General features: G+C 45.9%; 1 protein-coding gene across 4 annotated transcripts in view; it reads left to right on the top strand.

Moving 5' to 3' along the window:
• Positions 1-21,944, top strand: part of PROX1 (prospero homeobox 1) — a 52,940-nt gene that overhangs the window by 23,918 nt on the left and 7,078 nt on the right. For all 4 annotated transcript variants that reach the window (XM_059674849.1, XM_059674852.1, XM_059674851.1 and 1 more), the window contains one exon: positions 73-267. In XM_059674849.1, the coding sequence (XP_059530832.1) occupies positions 73-267 (195 nt within the window). The remainder of the gene's footprint in view (positions 1-72; positions 268-21,944) is intronic.

The following is a 21,944-nucleotide window of genomic DNA, read 5'->3' on the forward strand; positions in this document are numbered from 1 at the left end:
GCTTTGAATGCTTCAAGAATAAATGACGAAAATGGCAGAGTTCTTATCCCTTTCAATATTTAAATTTAACAGTTCAACAGATGCATTACCTCTCAGCTCATCAAGTGGTTTAGCAATTTCCGTGAGTTTTACTACATTCAGATGGAGAAGTATGCGCGTCAGGCCATCAACGATGGAGTCACCAGCACTGAAGAGCTGTCTATAACCAGAGACTGTGAGCTGTACAGGGCTCTGAACATGCACTACAATAAAGCGAATGACTTTGAGGTAGGAACTCCTCTTTATCTTTTGGTCATCTCCCCTTTCTTTGTTTAAAGTGTATTTTCTTCAGAAATGTCCCTCAGTCTGTTTTTGTGTTGGTATTTCATGGAAACACCCCCCCCCCCAGTGGGTAAGCGGTAGAGCAACAGTGAGGAGCACTCCCCCCACCCATGGTTCCCATCAGAGTCCTAGGGACCTGACCCACTTCTATTTTCTTTCCCACGGCCGGCTCTGCTGCTTCCCATTTGACCACGGGAACAGGGAACTGGAGAATCCAAAGAAAATGGCAGCGAGAAACATACAGTGTGGTCTCTTCTCAGAGAAGAGGTCCCTGTCCCAGTAGGCCTTTTCCACATTTAGGTCTGGCATGTCGATTGAGCTGAAAATATGTGATGTGCAATGAATGGCAATAGCAAAAGTTGTTGTGTCTAAGCAAGTATAGAAATGCCGATGGGGGAGAGATTCCATGGTTTCTAACTTTGATCAGTATTTATTCCCTTTATGGAAGAAATGGTATGAGAGTTTACTAAGTGCATATTCCAAGCTATCCATCAACATCTTTTTTTGTTTGGCTTCTATGTTTGTTGTTTGGGGAGGAGGCGCTTGTGTATTTTGCATACGGGTCACTTCACAAGCATGTTGCTCTGTGTTCATACACTCTTATACACACTTATGTATGTACAACAGACATATTGTAGAGACACACAAAGCAGTATACACAATCCCCAGCAAGCAATTCTATGCAACAATAAAATATAGGTGGCTCTGAGTAAGGCTTTTTTTTACTGGTTAACGTGGTGTCTCAGCAAAGTTTTTCAGTCCGCAGGTCGACACTCTATCCACTGAGCCAAACCGGTTACGGCAACAGCAAAGTTTTTCATTGCAACATGATGACTATGAGAAAACACTAACGAATCTCCCAGTACTCACAAAGGCATTTTGCTGAGCCCTGCTGGCTGAGGCAACAATCCCTGGAAGTGGGAATGCAGGAGAGTTCCACAGGCCACGCCCCCTGATGTGAGAGTAGATAGGCCATGGCTTGACCAAGATACTCCTTTTCTTATATTACCTCAAGGATAGGATATGAATGTTTTCTCCCTCACCTTCTCATGCAGAGATCTTAGGTTAATAATCTTGCTTTCCTCACATAGCTAGCTAGATACTACCCAGAAATGCCCAGGAAGGTCTCAACTTCAAAGGAGAGAGGGACACCTTGGCCTGACCACCACTGCCCACACTCCATTCCTTTTTGGGCCCTTCTCCCATTGTTCTAAGCAGTGCAGATCAATTATGGTGGCTTAGAAAGAACTGACTGGGGAAGCTTTGAAGTGGGGAAGTCATGGTTTTTGCCTTGAAAATGTGCATGCTTATACTACACGCCGCCCATTTATCTTTGCTATCCGAGACCAATGGAGGTTGCTTGCCACTGGTGTGATAAACAACCTTGTCCTTGGGCTGGACATATTAAAAGTGAGGATCCTTGTCCTGCTCCCCAACTTTAAAGTCTGTCATCACAGGGCACTGGTTTATGTACCAACAGAGCACCAACAGATTTCTCCTAAAGCTAAAGGTTTTTAAAAATCTCAAGAACTTCATTTACACACACACACACACACACACACACACACACCCCTTTCTGGTAAGTCCGTTGCCCTAAACTTTAAGCTATGAGAATCTGACTGTGTGCTGATGAAGTCTTTATAGTTTATTAGGACAAATATTCACTTAGTGGCATGCATCATGCTTCAAACAAGAATCGCCCACAATTCCTGGGAGAGTTCTGCATTTCAGTTGTGTAACACACTCGAGAGACCAAATCCTGACAGCACACATTAGGATTTTTTGTGTCGTTTAAACCTTACCTGGTTAGAATTTAATCCCCTGCTCACAGCACAAAGACCAAAATGACACCAACAGGGGACGGCTGGCATGAAGAGATACCCAACAAGCTGCTCCATTTAGCATCATCTAAATCCTCCTTTAATATGATTAACATCTGATATTTCTCTCTTTCTGAATCATATCCACTCCCAGCCAGGCCACCTCTCCTTTATCTGCAGTGTCTATTTTCAGACCGCCTCAGTGCAAGGAGTATGGGGCCTGGGAGTCATTTTGTCACTTCCCATGTGACTTCGGACAAGTTATTGGTCTATTTTGAGTCTTATTCTTCCTTCGGTAAAACTAGGCTCTTTCTGGAAGTGTGGTGACAAGGTAACAGGAGTCTGGATCCCGCCCTGCCCCCTCCACTCACAGGCTCACGCGTTCACATGCGCGCACGCACCCACCACCACACAGGGACCTAACATCACCCAACAGTTTTTCATTTCACCTCTCCGTTTTGGCTCATGTGCTTGCAAAAGCTTCAGATAAGACGATCCTTTCCTTTCTGTGCCTGTGTGCGTGGAGGTCAGTGCTTAAGTGAGCTGCTTAAGAAGCCACCGGTCTTATCACAGTAGCTTTACCAGTGTGGGCCCCGGCTGTGAGCCAGGGGTGGACCCAGCACTTGGAGTCGAATACCTCAACTGAGAGGGTGCGCACTGCGTGACTTTGGCATTGAAGTTCCTACTCTTAGACTGAGTGAAATGAGTCTGTAGTCTACTATGAACAAGAGAAGAGGATGGCAAAGTAGAGAACGGTACACCTTGTTTCTTTCTGAATTTTTAAGCATGTAGAGGGACTCTGAAGTTGTGTCTGCATGATGCCCGAAGATCCTGTCAATTCAAAGGAGCATATTAACCCAACAGAGTACTAGCTGGTCCAACAATAAAACATTTTACTGACTGCATTTTAAATTTCTCAGTCAGTTGTTGGCAGCAATAATAAAACGGCTAACATTTATTGACTGTCTATGATACTCTTCTAAGTGTTTTACCACGGTTACTTAATGTGAGCAGTAATAATCATAATGTGGATATTAAGATAAGAAAAACTTCCGTTTGCCTAAAGATTTAGACTGTTTTTAAAGGAATTCTAAGTGGGAAGGGACAGGTCGAGGCAGGGCTAGAGAGGGTTATGAGATGAGAGAAAATGAGGCTAATGTTTTCCCCCTTCGCTAGACTTTCTTCTCCTTCGTTCTGTTCTCCTTCTCGTCTTTTTTTTTTTTTTTTCAGCTCTCTGCTCCATCTCTGCCTCTGTCACTCTGAGCACCATCCCCCTTCAGCCCCTGCTGCTGATGGCTCTCAGAGCAGATGGGGAAGGTTTATCACTAGCGAAGAGGGAGTGGCTTGAATCTCTCTCCCCTTCTAGACCCTGCATTTCCTGGCCTTTATGAGTCAGGACCTTCTGAGTGACAGGAGAGTGGTTCTGCCTTTTGTATCAATTTACACAATTGCCGAGATTCTTGGCAGAGCATTCAGACTTAGGGTGGTGAGAGCTTGAGAAGACCCAGGGGGTGTGGAAGAAGACTCTGAAGGGGGTGGAGGGTGTGACAAGAACTATACTTTTGGTTTGTGCTAAAACCCAGGAAGCTGGCCACGCTGTGTGGAGTGGGGCTCTCGCTCCGAACCCCCGAACGCGAGTTTACTAAAGTGTACGGAAGAGGGGTGTTCAGTTACAAGTGCATCCTTTACTCCTACTTCTCACATTTAATGAGACTGGCAATAATAAATTTGTCTTTCCAGGTGTTATGGTATATATTTCTATGCTTCATTTTCACTTCACTTTGAAGAGCTTCCAAATTTTTTTTTTTTTTTTATGGGAAGGGAAAAGGGGGGTTTGGGATTCTGTCCCAGTTTTTAAATCATACTGACACTTTTGACTTTAGGGGCATATGAGTTGGATTTTATTGCTTTTCTGTTGCTCTCACAACTGTGGCTGGAAAGAAGGCAATGATCGCTGTCAATTTCCAAGGCTGGTTTACAGGTTTGGGCAAAGAACGCAACTAAGCCACTGACCTGTGTAAGTCACTAAGATGAATCACACTAGCTAAGGGGCCCAAAGGCCTACAGACCACCCTTATCTGGTTCCATTACCTCGGCCGGCTACGTGATGTGGTACAGCTAAGAAAGGCAGAATGGCCCAAAGATTGGGAGCCTAGAGATGGTCTTGTGTGCACACTGGCCAACACCTCATCCAGATAGATAATTCTGACTTTGGGGGCATGTGAGTTGGAGGTTTTTGCTTTTATGTTTCCCTCTGCCCCGCCCTGTGGTCAGCCAGGCATCCCACCTAGGCCCATGCGTGCCTACCTGTCTGTCTGTAGGCAGGGCCCTAGTTCCCAGGAAGAGTGATTGAGCGCCCTTGCCCTCACTGAAGACCCAGGTTTTTGGATGGAAAGTTTAAAAATAAATAGAAGGGGAATTTGATTCATTGATTAGCTGGTGTATAAATGCCATTTCCTAAGACACTAACATCTCACTGGGCAGATGATCCATCATTAAGCCTGGGGTCTGGTTTTTTCCTGGAGTCACATGACAGGCAAGGAGAAGACTTCTGCAGACCCCTTCCTGTGCTTTCTGACTTCACTCTTAGAAAGAGAAAATAAAGCAGTACCCCTTACATCCACCCCACTCCCCCCACACACTCCCAAACACAGGCCCATTGGAATCCACACACAGACTGTATTCTCTCCACCATGCCTAGCCCCATCCCAACCCACCTCACTCTCAACACGGCACACGTGGAAGAAGAATTGCATGTATTTGGAGATCTGTCGTTCATGTCACCGTCTCTTTAAAGAAAAATGAGGACAGGTGGATTTAGGAAGCTCTTCCCTCTGCTCCAAATAGATATTTAAATATGAGGATCGTTTGGAGCACTGGCACATGAGTGAGAACCTTTCACTGCTCTTGCAGTCTTTTGGCCTCAAAGCCGCTGAGCTGTTTAAATGATCGCGCAACACACTATTGGTGGGTGGCGGGGAGGCAAAGAAACGCTTACTATTTCTTTCCTTGCCAGCCCCACTACTGACAAGCCAAATTGATCTCTTAAGAGACGAAATGGATGTTCTCCAAATATACGTACACACACATGGCTGTCTGGGAACCTATTCCTTGTACGGAATGATCGCCTGAAATGTGAAGGAGAGAGCAGTAAAGACGCCGGGGGTGCAAGTGGGTGGGGGGTGGGGGAGGGGCAGAGGTGGGATTGTGTGCATGCACGGAGCTTCATTTTTGCACCGCCCGTCCTTCTGGAATTCAAGGTGTTGATCAGTATAACGAAACCGGTCCATTGATTTACCATCTATTTGGGAATGTCACTGCATTTTTAGCTCCCCGTGTCTTTTTTTGTCATTGGGTTACATTCAAGCACAGTAAGATCAACTTGAAAACCTCCTTACTCAACAGCTTTATTAGTTATAGCATTCCATGACCTTTCTCAACATTCTTAAAGAAAAAGATACAGTGGAATGTCGCTTTACTTTGCTTATTGTCCTTTGTTGTGGCGAACAAAGCGTTTTCTACAGTGGCTATAGCACATAATTATACAGCTTTCAATGGCAGTGTCTTGGCACCTATCAGAGTTCAGAGGAGCCTTTAGAAAAAAAAAAAAAGATGTTTTGTGGCAGCCTAGGGAGGGTCTCATCTTTCCTTCAGAAAATAGTTCAAGGCTCTTCTGTCAAGCTTCCCTACTTAGAGCTTTTTCTCCTCCTGCTTCATAAAGTTTAAAGCGGATTCAGTGGAGTTCTATGATCTATTTCTTTTGAAAGATTGTTCCTCGGCACAGAGAGGGCCTTTGACTTCAAGAGTTCACAGATTCATGTCTTTAGGTATCATATGTCTGACCTTATCAGTTACTCCATTTAATGTCGGAGAAAAAGTCTCAACTCTTTGTGTTGGTCTGTTTTGCCTCTGTGAAATGATTTGGTGAAAAGACCATCCTTTTTAACACACCACTGAGAGGCCGTTTCGGCTGCAACCTGCCCTGTGGCTTTTCTCTCTTTAAAAAAAAAAAAATGTCCTTGTGTTTTGTGTATGGATGAGTTCACAGTGAGAATAGAATTATACAAGGGCAGGCGCACACACAAAAAAAATCTTTTGCTTCCCTCCCGCCCCTCCTCCCCCCCGTGATCTATTGGCTCTCTTGGTGGCTGTACCCCAACAGGCGAAGCCATTTAGCAAACACAGAGGCGGCAGCCGTGGTGCTGGGGCAGCAGTGGGTTTTCCCTTGCTGCGACCTACCCCTAAGGCCTTCGTAATTAATTGTCCTTCAGAGATGAGGAAAGTTCAGAGACAGCGTGGAGGGATGCCTATTGTCTGACAGTCAGCTCTCCTTGCCTGGGCTCTTTCTCTTGGTCCCACAAAGGGTTATCCATGGCGGGGAGGGGGCAAGTCCTCAGCTGAGAGCCTCTGGTGGTGGTTGGAGCTTTCGGTGGGATGTTACCGTTGTGTTCGGCCCATCCTGGGTTAAATGTCTGAAGACGTTCTAACAGGCTTTTGAAAACGAGCCTGTTTATTTGGTCTCGAGTAAGCAAACTCATTTAGCGAACCCAAGTTTGCTCCAAACTCTGCGATCCCTTTTCACGTGGCAGATAACATGGACATCAAATTGCCTCGTTCCCCGCTCCCACCCCTGATTTTATTTCACTTTAACTGTTTGGGTCTTTCTCAGACACAGAGCAGAACTTTTCACAATCATTCACTCACTCATGTCTCTTAACCACCTCAGTTATAAATTTGCAAGAATAAGTATTTTTGCAAACATTCTTTTTGGTTCTTGAAAGTCGATTATTCCAGTTTAAAAATAACGTTTCACCTTCAGGGATTGCCTTAAGCCAACCTTCAGTGCTGTTTGCTAACATGACATAAAACAAATACAAGCTGGTCCCCTCCCCCCCTTTGGGCTGAGACACAAAATTAAGACGCAGTGTGGAGACAGCTACTTGAGAAGTGAAGGAAAAGGAGAACCACTAATGATGATCAGGCTACTGTTCCTGGTAAATAGAATGAAGCCAAGAAAAACAAATACAATCATTTTTCCAAGAGGCACTTAACCGAGCACATGAGAAAGGATTAGGCTCACTTCGCTGTAGCGTCCACTGCGACTCCAAGGCTGAAGGGGCCCAGATTTAGAGGCCATCTCTAAAGGGGCCCACAGGATGGCCAGAACCTGTCCCCATAGCTCTTTGAAAACACTTCCACTACAGACCTTTTGGTATTTAAAGAGAACCCATCTGTGGAAGTTGACACAACAAATATAGTCATACCAAAAAGGGGGGTCATAAAAAATTAAAGTTATTCTTATGAATCTTTCATTAGAAGCAATGAAAAGGGACACTATTGGTCTAAGTCCTTTGTGCTCCAAGCCCTTCTTCCGGGCTCTGGGCTATTGTTCTTTCAGCTCCTCAAACAGACTTTCACTTTCAAGCTGACAAAAGTCACTTAGAAGCCAGACAGCTGTACTAACACACCCACCTCACCGAGCAGCAGCCAGGGGCAGGTGACGGGGCCCAGAGACCGTTCAGAGCGGCCTGTGTTGCTTTGGTACTCACCTGGAGAGGGACCATTTATTGCTAATCTGTGTCCCCAACCCCCTGAGCTTCCCCAAGATGTTTCCTGCATTTTCTTTACAACATGGAACATGGACATCCATGATAATATTTATACCTCGGGTTGCATGGCCTGGATCTGATTCGTAAAAGTTTGAGCACAGAAGTTAGCAGAAGGCAGAGGGAGTTTGACTCAAAACTCCTTTGATTTCTCCCCTGGCTTCTCTCTGTTCAGCCTTTTCCAACCAGTCCAAATCTCTCTTCAGCTTTTCCATTTCTGCTGCCTCATCCCAGGAGACGCTGGGATTGCCTGAAAAACACCCACCAGCAGCGAGAACAAGCCTGCCTTAGGATTTAAGATGTGGTTAGAGATAGACAGGTCGCCCTGCCTGCCTCCCAGGCCTCAGGGCAGCAGCGCCGCGGGCCATGGAGAGTCCTCCCTGTGTGTGTATTACAGGCCCGCCCTCCCCTGTCACCTTGTGTACAGTCTGGTCTGTGACACTGATGGTGATTATGTCATTATTTTGCTCTGGGGGCCCTGGCACATCTGCAGAGCCCAAGCACATCTTCTTTGTTGCGCTGGCAGGCGTCCCACACCACAAATGCTTCATTAGCCCTGCCGCTGGCCTCCTTGCCAGACGCCAGTGCCCAAATGTGGGATCCTTTTTGCTCCGCTCTTTTGTGTAGCTGATGATCATGCATTCATCTTCCCAGTTCTTCCCCATTCCCCTCGACTTCTGAACTCCAGATGTCCCAGTTTTCTTGCCCAAATCACTCGAAAGTTTACACCCCGAGAAACAAGGAGAAAAAAACACACACACAAAAAAACAATAAAAACCTCCTTGCTCCTTAACCCGTCCTCACCCCTTCCCACCTCCCCACTTTCCACCCGCCCAGTGAATGGGGTCTTTGAATAGCTCCCCAATGTGCGGACTGACGCTTTCCCACTTGCAGCTTGAACAGATACCAAGCGGTTGCTCCCAGTAGGATGGTAGGTAGGGTTGGAATTCGGACTTAATAGGTATTACTTATTCTGTGTATGCCTTTCTCCGCCACCCCTTCTCTCTCCTTGGCTCCTTTATTTGCTTCAGCACATAGCCTCATTTTACCAGTTTTCAGAAAGAGGTCCGAACTGGGAATAGAGCAAAGACTCTTCATGCCTCGCTGTGCATGTGATAGTCGGCTGAAGGTTCCTTTCCTCTGAATGGAATCGTCTTCTCCCCTCTGCCCCCAACCGTCCTGCCCTGCCTGCTCCTTCTGCTGTCACCACCTCCCCAGCCCCCGACGATGACCTATTATTAGATATTGAATGTGATTAACAGTGGGCTGTTTTGGAAACAGGCTAAAACATTTCTCTGAAGTTTGACTCTGTATTTAACGGAGCCAGCGCTTTAGAGAAGGTGTAGTGGTTCCAACATTAACTGCAGTAAAAGTGAGAGCTCCATATCTGGGGCTGTGGTGGGTTCTCTGTAATTGGTATGTTTTACTTCCTCCTTAAAATGGAATTAATTGATCTGTGTTAGCGTATTATGAGCAGCTTTCCCCACAGAGAATTTAAGCAGTTTTTTGTCCCCCAACCACGCCAACATGGCCTGTTTCAATGTTTCTGTCTTTGAGTAAAACATCGATTTTAGTTTTACACCCAAAGGAGTAAGTTCTTATATTTTTAGCAATCATGGTCAGACCAGTGTCCAGAATTCTAATGCAGACTCCTAGGTCGAAGACCCTGGAGAAGATTAAAGAGCATTTCTCCCGAGGAGTGAGTTTCCAGCTTGTACAGTTTCCTGGGTTTCCCTGTCGCTGAGCCCCTGTTCTGAATATTAGGAACCATCCAGCTGAGAAAATGAGGAGAGAGGTGGGCAGATCAGCAGGCCTCCAGCCCTGGGTAAGGAGCGTGTTGGGAGAGTCTGGTACCTGTCATTGACTGAATCATTTTCAAAAGTCTCAGGATGTCCCCACAACATTCCCAACTTCCCATTATTGGATCATTATGGTTTTATTACCCACAGGTTTATTTAAGCCTTTGCAGGCCTAGCCCCGTTCTCAGACTATACCACTCCTCAAGATAATAATTCTCTAAATTTATTACCCGCTGAGAAAATAGTATCTTCTTTTTTATGGCTCGTAAGTGATTTCCCTGGAACTCCGAAGGGATAGCCCTTGTTATAATATCCTAGGATTTGTGGACAGGGCTGTGGCCATGTTCTCCATTTCCTTTCTGATTTTATAGACTTTGATCATTACTGCCTCTTAATCTTCATCTCTGCAGATGAAGGAGCTCTAATCCTTTTTAAAAGTCTAATCTCATACAGTTAGTGGGCTGCCCCTGGTCGTTTCAGCTGCCCTCTGTAATGCGCTTCAGCGTGTCTGTGTTTTCCCAGGGACAGTTACAGTTAGGAGACCATTGAGCGGAGTTCCAGGTGTGGAACTGCACCTCACCGACACACCCAGGGGGACTTTTTTTTATTGCCCCAGAAGTTTATCCTGAGAAGTTGGATTTCTTAAGTAGCTTCTGAGAGGCACTTACTGGTGAAAAGAGCCTACAGACCAGTGTATAGAACTCTTGACAAGTATTCTGGCAAATCTGATTGTGTCTACAGGACATATTCAGCCAAATAAGCAGTGGGCAGATCCGCCATGCTGCCCAGATGTTTGCAGTGTTTTTGTAGATAAAGTATAGAAGCGTTTGACATCCTGAAGACCCAGCCTTATCCTTAGGCTCTAGTCTATAAAAATGGCAGCCTAAGGGAAAAGAATGCTCTGGTCTCTAAATTATATTCTCAGGAAGGAAACAGAAACTTTACTTACAAGTAGATGTTATTTTATGTAAAAGCATCACCTTGAAATCGTAGAAAGGAAATCCTTTGGCGAGGCCACGGCCAGTGGTCCTGGGCTGATAGTGTAAAATTTAAAAGACCATGGCTTCTGGAAACAGTCCCTGAGTTCAAATCCCAACTCTGCCACTTCCCAGCAGTGAATGCTTAGCAAGTGTCCTCCCCTCTCTGTGCCTCAGTTTCCTCATCTATAAAACGGGGAAGACCTTAGCATCTACCTCACAGAGCTGTCCTGAGAATTAAATGAGTACACGTGACTTTATTAGCACAGAGTAAGTGCTGTATAAGCATTTGTTTTTATTCATCTGTCGAGCCAAATGAAAGTTACCTTGTCCAATTATTGCATCATTTCCTGCTGACCCTAAATAGGAAAACAAACAAATGAGCAAACAGAGAGTTCTCATCAGAACTGGGACAAAGAGTCAATGCAAAACTGGTTTAAAAAAGAGAAAGTGATCTCTCTGCCCCAAGTGTGGCTGTGAAGGTGGCACCAACCTGGATCAGAACTGGAGTCATAGGTCCCAGGTGAGAAGGGTACCACGGAAGGAGCACCCGATTGGAGGGTCTGCCTCAGGAGGCTCTACTTTGCTCACCCATAAAGTGATGAGATTAAACACAGAGCTAGGATCTAGGTCTGAAATTCTGTGATTTGAGGATAGAAGGCCTTCTGCATTCCCTAAGTAAATCCTTGGGGTGATGCAAAGCTTTAGGCAGTGACTGTGGATCGCCTGGGAATCCAGATGGCATCCACCCGGGGCCACATCCACCCTGTGGCTCTGCTGTGGCTCAGTTATCTCAGTAACAGTCTCCAGGGTGCCCACTGTGGGGTTCCCCCAGGGCCCGCTTTGCAGATCTCTCAACAGTACCTTTGGAGACATGGCAACTCCCTCGCTGGGACTATAGAGACTAATCTTTCAAATTCATCAACAGTCTATTGACTGAGTTAGCACTAATCTTTATAGTTGCTGCTCACTTTATCTGTGTTGGCTAAGGCAGCCAAACAGCAAGGAGTTATCTGTGAAGCCCTCATGCCTGTGGGTTTCCTAGAAGATGGGACAGGCCTGAACTATTGGGGTGTCTATACACCCGTCCCCACAAGCATGCCGCTCGTGCCCCACCCCAACTCAGCCAATCAGCACTCGTAGTATATTACTAACCTCTGAATAATACACTACATCTCCCCTATTTCAAGACAGAATTAGTTGTTCTAGATGATATCACTACCTTCACCTATAGGCTTAGTTAGTAACTTTTACAAAAGCAAACCATTCTTTCCTGTAAGTATTCCCCAAATGATAGCAACAGAAGTCATTAAAGGTGTTTTCCCCCCACTGGGGTTTTGTGGGTGTGTATGAGTGTGGTGGGTAGGTATGAAATCCTCACAAGTCATTTAGATATGTATTTTTCATCTTTCTTGTGGTTACTGTACCCAACTTCTGTTTTGAACAGACTACTTTAACATTTTTAATTAAAATCTGGTACTTTTTAGTAAAACGTAATAGATTCACTGAGAACAAGTATAGGGGGTTTGAGAGGGGTGACAGCAGAGAAAATGCCAGAAGCAGGAGGAGGAGGAAGAGGATGAAAGGCTATGGTTTCAAGGCCACTCCACTTCCTTTCATACAAAGACTATTTTCAGAGATTTGTCAGTTTATGGGACCTGCAGGTGTACGACTCCTGGCATGGCTCTCGGCAGGGCCAGTCCTGGGTCTGGCAGCATCCTGAGACTCCACCCCAAGCAGCACCTTGAGGCATCGGCAGGGGACTTCCAAAGGCTCCCAGGGCCCTTCTGGAACCTGTTTCTCAGCCTCCCCAGACTATTTACCTTTCTTGAAAAAGCAATTTCAAAGTCCTTCATAAGCTCTTGGGTTGCTTTTAAAATATAGCTCATCCTTGTTTTTTTTTTTTTTTGTTTTTTTTGTTTTGTTTTTTTTTTTTTGCAAAGGGTCGCTTATAGAGGGGAGACCCAATAGAATTCTCTAGAAAGACAAAATGGAATTTCTCCGACAGAACCAAGATCTTTCGGTCAAAACCAAATGATAGGATTGAGGTCTTTAATCCCAGTCCTTTCCCAATGCAGCCCAGGATTATGTGGGACGCACGAGCTGCTGTCAGCAGAGAGGCAGTGTCTCTCTCCCAGGACCTCCGAAGTAGCCTGACTATCAGCTGTATCTCATGCTACTTTCTTTGCTGCTCGCTCTGAGCGATGCTGTTCTCATGGCCCTGCCCCACCCAGCTTCCTAACAGTTCCTCTCGAGGCTCCGCGCTCACAGCGCCCCATCCATGCATACAGGGCACGCAGATGCGTTTTAATGTTAGCCCGGGCAAAGCCTAGTTAGGAAGGTAAATCTCCCGCAGAAAGCAATCAGGTAATGCATTCTCCAACGAACAGGAGCGCCCGGATTATCTGTGCCCCAGCTTCCCTTCGTGCCACGCTGGAGATTTGTGCCGAGTTGTTACTGGATAATTTCCCATCCAAGAATGGCACCACACTTGGCCCTATTCATTGTAACACCTGCCCCAGGAATTGCTGCAAAAGTGAAAGGTCAGGCTCTACCAGCCTGTCGAACTGACACACCAATGGCTCATCCTTCAAGGGGCTGACCTGAAGGGAAGTTAGTTGACACCACAGAGTGACAGGTGTACTGCTTCTTCTTCCATCTGAGCTGACTCGTTAGATGTGTGGTAAAGGAGGGACAGGTTCCTCCACGGAGTCCCTTTAAATATTTACTGGCAGGAAAGCGCTTCATGAAATCTCCTAGTCAAAGCGGGGCGAGACTGAAGGCTTCTTGGTTCTTGCCCATCTCTGTGTGTGGTCCATTAACTCTATTCCATAGCCATGGGCAAGCCTTACATGCACCTAGGAGGGATGGTACGACACTGCGGGTTGAATTCAGGGAAGGCGATCCCAGCTATCCCGCAAGAGCCACCAGTGCGCTGACCCAGTGAGGCACGCAGGCTGAGTGAAGAATGAAAGAACGGTAGGCCCTCAGTAAAGTTGTCAGCCCCCAAGTATGGCTAAGAGCAGGGGCTGGCAAACTACAGTCTACAGGCCAGGTGGGATTCTCAGTCTGTTTTTTTATGACCTCGAGATAAGAATAGTTTTTACATTTTTAAAGGGTTGTAAAAAAAGAATATGCAGCAGAGATTGAATGTGACCACAACGCCTATGCATTGACTATCTAGCCCTTTGTGGAAAAAGCCTGCTGGCCTGGCCAGTGTGGCTCAGTGTTTGAGCGTCGACCTATGAACCAGGTGGTCGCGGTTTGATTTGCGGTCAGGGCACAGGCCTGGGTTGTGGGCTCCATCCCCAGTGTGGAGCGTGCAGGAGGCTGCCGATCAATGATTCTCTCTTATCATTGATGTTTCTATCTCTCTCGCCCTCTCCCTCTCCTTTCCTCTCTGGAATCAATAAAAATTACTTTAAAAAAAGAAAAGAAAGAAAAAGCCTGCTGACCCCTGGCTGAGGCTGTTTCTCTCTTGAGCAGAACACATACTCTCTGAGATCCCTTCTACTTCTGAAGTTCCAAAACTATGATTCTTTGATTGAATAGTCTGGGTCCAGCTCTAACCTGAACAGCCTCTCCCAGACACGTAACCCCAGCACGGAGTCTCCAATTGTTTTCAAGATCTAAAAGTGTCTTTGTAGTATCTCAAAGCTAAAGGGATGGGAGAAAGTATTCCATTTTAGTATTTGATGCTTTTTCTCTGATTTTGTTTTATTTTTGTTTGTTTTGTTGTTGTTTAAACTTGGAGTCACTCTTTCAAACATGCGCAGAGTTTGCGAAAGATGGAAAATCTACTCCATGACAACAAACAACATGACAATCATTGAGTTTCCTGACATATATAACACCAAGACTTCCAAACATGAGCAAATAAACTAGCCGCTTGAAGCATATTCACTGATCAACACTCAGCCCCTCACAATAATTTTGACAGTCTCCTAGACTTTACTATAACAATTGTCTTTCTGTTCCCCGCATGCTAGTTCTTTCTTTGCAGGGGGCCACGGAGAGGTGGTTTTATTTCTATTGATGTCTATATGCAGAGCTGCCAGTGGAATGTTTACATAGTGTAAAATGAAAACACACAAATTATTATCAGGTAGAGTAGAAGACGATAAGACATTCTTTTACATTCCCCGAAAGTCACCATTAGTCAAAGTGCTCAATTCTAGCACACTGTTGATAATCGATGGTGTTTTTATCGAGACATGTGTTATCAACGTTTTTTTTAAAGGTGTACAAATTTGTGTGTGGATTTTGTATTTTCTAAATAGCCACTCCTAAAGACAAAGACGCAAATTCAGGTGAGGAAACAAAGAAAATGCCCAGGGCATGAGTGGTGATGGCCAGGCGCGGCCTCCACTGCCCACACACAGACCAGAGTCCACTTCCTGGGATCCTTTTTCATGGAGTCCCACCATCCACTCAAGGTAGATCCTTACCCTCCCTCCTCGCAGTTTCCATGTGACTGTTCATTCCTCTTACTGTGTTCCCTCCAGTGGGCCCTGTCTGGTTGCTACTCTGCCGGCATTGGTAAGGGCGGGTGGGGCTCTGAGGGGGGGGTGTCAGGTGGCCTAACTTGGGAATATACATGCACCTTGTAGGTCCCTGCAGTGGGGGGCAGAAGGAGGGACCTGCTTTCCGTTAGCCACTTTTTCTAATTATCCCCGCAGCTCTTTCAGTCTGGTGGAGGGAAACGTGGGGCTGTGGTGCGGGGCTCGCCCATGTCCTTCCCCAGCCTTTCCCTGGGCTGACTTCCCCGCCCCCACCCGCTAGCATATTAACATGACATTGCATGGCCAGCGCAGACCACAGACCGGGAGCAGCTTCCACCAGCTGAAACCTCTGATCCCAAACCCACGAGAGAGTTTGGCTTTTGGATTTTGGCAAGAAGGCCTGTTGCCCATCAGGTCAGCATGAATAAAGATTTCTTTCTTCCTTTCTTTTTTAAAGTCCGGCATCAACTGACGGCCCCCAGAGCTCCCTTTCTCAAGACAATTTAACCCCTTCCTTCTCCCACGTCCGGTTTTCTATTCTGAATGCACGTGTGTTTTTTTTGTTTCGTTCTTTTCCTGTGAGACAACCAAGAAATCCATCTGTAAAAATTGAGAGCCGAATCAATGCCGAGCCATCTTATCATTTTTAAAGTATGTTTATCCAGCTTTGTAGTAGGAACAAGCAGACTGTTTGAAGGCCACATACTTCTCAAACCTTGGTTGCAACACGTTTGCGCCGTTTTGAAACTGTCTTTATCTAGCTGAGAAAACGAAAATCTATTTGATAAAGTGGCACTCTGGCCAGTTTATCTTGCAATATGGCTTTAGCTCACTGGGTCTATTGATTTCCTTAAATTAATGTTTACAGAATGCTACTGAATTTCGCTCAACAGAACATTGTTCTTTTGAAGGTTTATAAAAACAATGATACAGACTGTTATTGCCATGTGTTCCTTTGCTTAGATGGAAGGAACGTGGCTTTTTTTTTTTGATGGTTCTTTTTTGTTGTTGTTCTGTTTTGTTTTTTAAGGACAGCCTTGAACTCTAGCGACTTCCTAAAAGCATTTGCTCCTCACATATTTAAGGAGCAAACATGGAACCAGGAAGTGAGCCCAATCATAGGCCTAAAACTGCATGGGCATCACATTAATCTGACCCCGTAAGGTTCCCGAAAACTGCATGCGGCCTAAGCATCAGAATGAAAGAGACTTTAGTCTGAAGCTCAGTGGTGGGTGGCGTCTGCGGGAGGCTTCGCAGCCAGGGCCCTGGAGGGTGATGCCAGTCCTTCCAGAGGTACGTGCGAGCGTCCTCATAAAATGCAGGCGCTGTGTTGCCATTTGATGGGCGCCCTAAATATAACACCTCGCTCTTTGCCCGTGGTGCTCCATGTTTTAGACACAAAACCTAATCTCCAGAGATGATTTTAGAGCTGGCCTTCCCCGGGAAGCACCAGGCCCATTCAGCTCTTGACAGGGCTTCAAGTCACAGTCGTGAGATGACCGAAATAAAAGTCTGGGAACACAAAGCAACTTTTCTCAACTTGTTGGCTGGGCCAATAAAATCAGCCAAGCGAACCTCCTCAGAGCACCTCTCAAAACGCCGCTCTGCGCACATGCATTCATCACAGTGGAACGCCTCCCAGGAATCGGGCTCTTCTTTAAAGATGCAAACCACACCGCCTTCGGTTCGGATGGTGCTTTCTGCTTCCCAAGGCATAGTCATGCCTGCTTTCCCACCTGAGCTTTCCCCGTAATGAGGGGGCCTTGGGACACAATCACCCGGATTCGTCTCTGATAGCATCCTGCATCCACCCCCCCCCCTTCTGAGGGGCCAGTGGGTCCCCGGCTGTACACTCAGGGTAAATGCATGCTGGGCTGCGGAGGGAGACCCTTAGGAGCAGCATCCTGTACCCATATGTCATAGCTCCATGCGTTCTCTCTGCCTCTGGCAGGAGAATTCACGGAGAGCAAGACAGTGGAGAGGAGCGACCATAAGGAGTCTGCTCCTTCCTTTTCACCTGATCATCTCTGTGAGGACTTACTCAACCCATCTGAGTTTGTCCATGTACACTCTGTCTGCAGCAAGGTCCCCAACTTACCCCCACCCCCACCCCCACCCCCGGCAGGAGATGTGTCTCTCCTTGATCAATATTTACTTAACAAACAGCAGGGATGGGAGCGTTTGCTTAGCGGAATCATGTGCGCACCAGGGTGAATGAATGCTCGGGGAAGCACTTCAGCTTTCTCTCCCCTGGAAGGATCTTCGCGTGGGTGTGCGCACGCATCCCCGGGCACATGCCTGTTCTCTTTTAACTTCTCCAAGGACGCTCAGAAGTCACCGAGCAAAATGCCTCCTTGGGTGTGGTCACTCCATTATTGACGCTGTCCGAGGGTTCCTGGTGTGTTTTCCTTTGAAAAACCCAGCCCTGGGGTCTCCTTCTCCTTCTGTGCTCCTGCACGGGTCAGACAGCTAGAAAGGCTCTCGGGATGAACTGGGCACATGAGCATCTTCCTCTGACTCCTGGCAGATGAGCGGGAGGGAAGAAAATGCACATGGAAACAATAAAGGCAGCCTGATGAGGAACTCCAACTATAGATTTCTGGTGGCATTAGACTCCCCGCCCCCCCCCCCGAAAGCCCCAGGGGAAAAGGCGCTCCCCAGATTTTCACAGCCGTGTACCCCGTTTTCAGAATTAGCTGTGTCTAACTCTCAGGATCAAGATGAATGGCGGGGTGTGGAAGTTTCCAGAGCGTTGTTCTTTCAACTTCACTGAAACAATTGCTTGAAGGCTCCAGTCAGGGCCTTCAATGCCGGGGACTTGGAGGCATCTGGGCCTGGTTGGAGGGGTTTTGTTTCTGTGTGGGGGTCGAGGCTGGGAGGGGGGTGGCGGGAGTTATTTATTTATTTGATTTTGTGAATCGGAGTTGTAAAGCCATCTGAAATATTCATGCAGAATTGTCTGAGAAGCCCGTTTCTGTTTTATTTACTGCACAGTAGAACAGCCACAGCGGATTAGTTCTACAATACCCATAACAAAAGCCCAACAGCTGATGCATGTGATGTTAGGAGGTGACAAAACAGTTAAAGTATGCTGCTGGCTACAGGCAAGCAGTCAGCAGATGCAGACAAAAGGGTTTGTGACAAGAATAACTCTCTCTCCAAGGCGAGCAGTGAAGAGTATCCAAAATACCAGTACCCTTTTCTCCTTGACATTGTCTTCTGACAGTCAGCATTTTATTGCCCTTTTATAGTATTAAAAAAAAAATGGAGGAGGAGGAAGAAAGAAAATCCACACACAAACTAATTCACCCCGATACTAGCCAGCATTTTACTTCCCCATCAGTTAGCAGCTGCTCCAGCCCGTACACAGGTTTCCTTTTCCATTTCCCCATTCAGGTAACTTTGAAAGCAAAACAATAGTTTAAAAGATGAACTGAAAAGATGATCTCCTTTGATTAGATTGCAATGTATTGATAAGCTAGACAAGCTCTTGGAGTCGTTGGTCATTGGGGAGGGGTTAGGGAGAGAGGTATATGCCTGGTTTTTCTGTCCATTTCTAGCAAAGATCATTTCACTGATGAAATTGGGCCAGTGGACCATTTTTGTTTAAGGGGACTGAGGAGGGAGAGGTGTCTACGGGGAGTTGTGCAAGGGACAAGGGTTAGGTCCCCTGCAAGGGGCCGATGGATGAGCTTGTGGACGTTTCAAAGGTGTGAAAAATCAGCTTCTCTGTCCAGAAAATAGGAGAGGCTGTCTTCTTTTTAACCTTTCTAATTCCCCTTCTATTCTCTGTGACATTCATTCAGCTGCCAAGAGCGTCTGGCAAGGTTTGGGCCAGCGAGCACACTTTCAGTGACCGCTAACCTTGGTATGTCCTGACACTTATGATGAGTGTCTGCAGGACACAGAAGGCAGGCAGCCTGCTATGTCAGGCTTTTATTATGTACTGCAGAGGCTGGGGACAGTCAGTTTAATAAAACAAATCATCCTTGAAGGTAAAGCAACTGGGAAGAGGAGGAGGAAGACAGGGGGGAAATGTATCTTTGCCACTCATTCTGATAAAAAAATAAAAATAAAATAAAAAGAAGAGGTGCAAAATAACCACCCACCCAACACACCGTGTGTGCATGTGCACATGTGTGTGTGTGCGCGCCCATGTGTGCTCATGCACATAACTCTGCCACTGACTGAGAAGACTTAAAAACATCTTCCCATTTTCCCCATTTCATCAAAGACCACAGGGCCCTCTTTTGCTGTGAGGAGACTCAAGCACAAACAATTGTGACGAAATCGGTAGATGCTGCTAGCCAGCCCCTTCACATTTTTGAGTGCCTTCAAGTACCTCATGGCGATAGTATTCTCCTCCGAAGATCAAGGCAAGGAGAGGCAAGACCATGTGGGGTGAGGCTCCTATATTGGGATGCCTTTTATCAGAGCAAAGTTTCCACTCTCCTCTCCTGAAGAACACTCATCTCAGCAGCTCCCACAATAGCCTCCGAGTCCCAGCCAGAGACTTTGGAAGCCTTTTGTTTTTCCCCTGTGGCATGTCCAAAGGCATGGCCTTCCCTCCCCCCTCCCAGCAGCCTGCATTGTCTTGCATTCCTGGGGCTTGATTGACTGTTGCCACCTGATGCTGAGGAGATACTCTAGGGTTCATTCTGCACATTGTTGGGTTCTATTAAAAGAAACCGAGATAAGGGATTACTTGTCACTAAGGGATTTTCTGCAGATGTTTATTAGTGATTGGAAATCCATTAGGTGTGAAGAGGTACAGAAAAATATGGAGATTAGGTACCCCCCCAAAATCAGAAAGTAACCCCCCGAATTACTCTGTTAAATGGAGTTGGGAGAATTTTCTATTGGAGAGGTAAGGGTCTCTTTTATTCATGGGTGATATTTCTACCTGTAGGTGGAATTCCTTCCCACTCTTTTGGAAGATCAGTTGTTACCCATCAGTTTACCTCTCTGGAGCCACACACACACACAAAAAGATTAATTGCTCTAGTATTAACAGATCTCATTATAACTTTATTTTATCTCGCCCAGTTCGTTGTATGAGTATTGTCTCAAAGCAAACACTAAATTAGCAAAGCATTTCATCCCTTCCCAAACATAAACCCAAAACCGAAGACCCCTCCTGGGATCTTTGGTACCATTCCCATTTATTTTAAGTTACTAACTCTTACGTGGTTTTTCTCAATCATAGAGCCACAGTTTGTCAAGGTTTTGATGCCTCAAATAAGTAGTAATAACAAAAATGCATTAAAAAGGAATCAACATGGTTTAATGGAAAGACACCTGCACAACTTAATTGCATAATTTCTTCAGCTCATAGTTTCTTCATCTGTGAAATTATGATTTCTGAGATCTATTCCAACTCTTTAAATTCCATCTTATTTTACAAATTCCTTAAGTATTGAGCGAGAAGATAAGTGTGATGCTAAAGCAATAGGCAAGATCTCATTATGAACTATTTATCAAAGACTTTTCAAAAGAGCACTGCTAAGCATTGTGGGGGAATGTGCAGAATAGAAACCATGGCTCTTTTTTCTAAAGACACCTTATGATAAATTCATTACAACTAGTTATAAGTAGGTAAGAAGTTAAGTAACATCAAGATAGATACAAAAGGTGTTAAAGGACAGCCCAAGAATACTACCAAAAAAAAAGAAAAAGAATGTTTACCACAGGATAAAAGCCTTGAAAACCATCAACAAGCATGGCAAATGAGAAGAACAGTAAGGTGGAGCCCCCCCTCCCCCCACACCAAAGAAGTTACTTTTATGTGTTCTTAGGCAAACCCTAGAACTACTCCTTCCTTCCTCCTCCAGTGCTGAGGCTATTGTAGATATCTCTCCTTCCTCTTAAACAGTGCCCCTGCCCCCTTGGCCCTTGGCTCCCTGACCTCCTGTGGAGTCCTGGGAGTGGGCGGGGCTTCCAGCCTTCTCTGTCCTGCCCTGGAGCAGCTGCCATACCTTCTGTAATCACAGCGCTCTCCAATCCATGCATGTGCAACCCTGTGTGTTCAAGGAACATAGATCTTCGTCATGGCTCTGTTGCCAAGGGCCAGTAAAACCACACTTCTTGAAATGTTTATTTTAATAAATGCCTATGATTATGTTTCTGCAGCATTTGGCTAACAGCTCCCAAACCAAGTAGTTAGAGTGGGTAGCTGCGCTGCCTAACTGTTCTCCAGCCAGATTCCCTCTCTCAGTAATGCCCATCTGATCAAATGGGAAGGATTATCGTTGGGGGAAGAAGGGAGAGTACTCAGCAAAACTGCTTAATGACTTTTTACTTAGTATAAGGTGAGTGGGAGTGCTAATCTCTCCTCCTGGCCCCTCCCGTCCCACAAATACTCATGTACTAGTATATGCAGGAGATCTGAGGGAAAATCACCAAAGTTCTGTAGAAAATCCAGATGACTTCGCAGCAGGGAATGGTCATTGGGGTAGATGGGGTTTGCACATTGATGGGGGACAAGGTTGTGTCTTGATGGTTTTCCAGGAAGTGTTGGGAACTGTGCTGAGAAATTGGCCAGTGTGTGTCTTTGGGAAAAATTCTCACTTTTTCTAGATCAGCCCTAGCTGGGAGCCTATTTCCACCCCCTGGGGAAGTATTAGGTTTCTTTCAAAGGACAAGTGACTTACCATTGGAAGCACTGAACTTCTTTGTCTGATTTTAAATGTTTAAAAATGGTTATCCTACTAGTTTTCTTGAACAGTTCCTATCAATTACAGAAATGTCCATTGCCCAAATTGGGAAAGATGGAGGGAAAAGAATCAAATATGTTCAACAGGGTATTACGTCCCTTTCGTTTGTTAAGTGGCATGTCTGAACTGAGATGAAAATCTTTTTCCTCTTACATGTGTAGGCAGATCTCTCTACATGTACAACCACAGGGCATGGACTTCCGCAT

This window comes from Myotis daubentonii, chromosome 18 (assembly GCF_963259705.1).
Source record: "Myotis daubentonii chromosome 18, mMyoDau2.1, whole genome shotgun sequence".
Taxonomy (NCBI): domain Eukaryota; kingdom Metazoa; phylum Chordata; class Mammalia; order Chiroptera; family Vespertilionidae; genus Myotis; species Myotis daubentonii.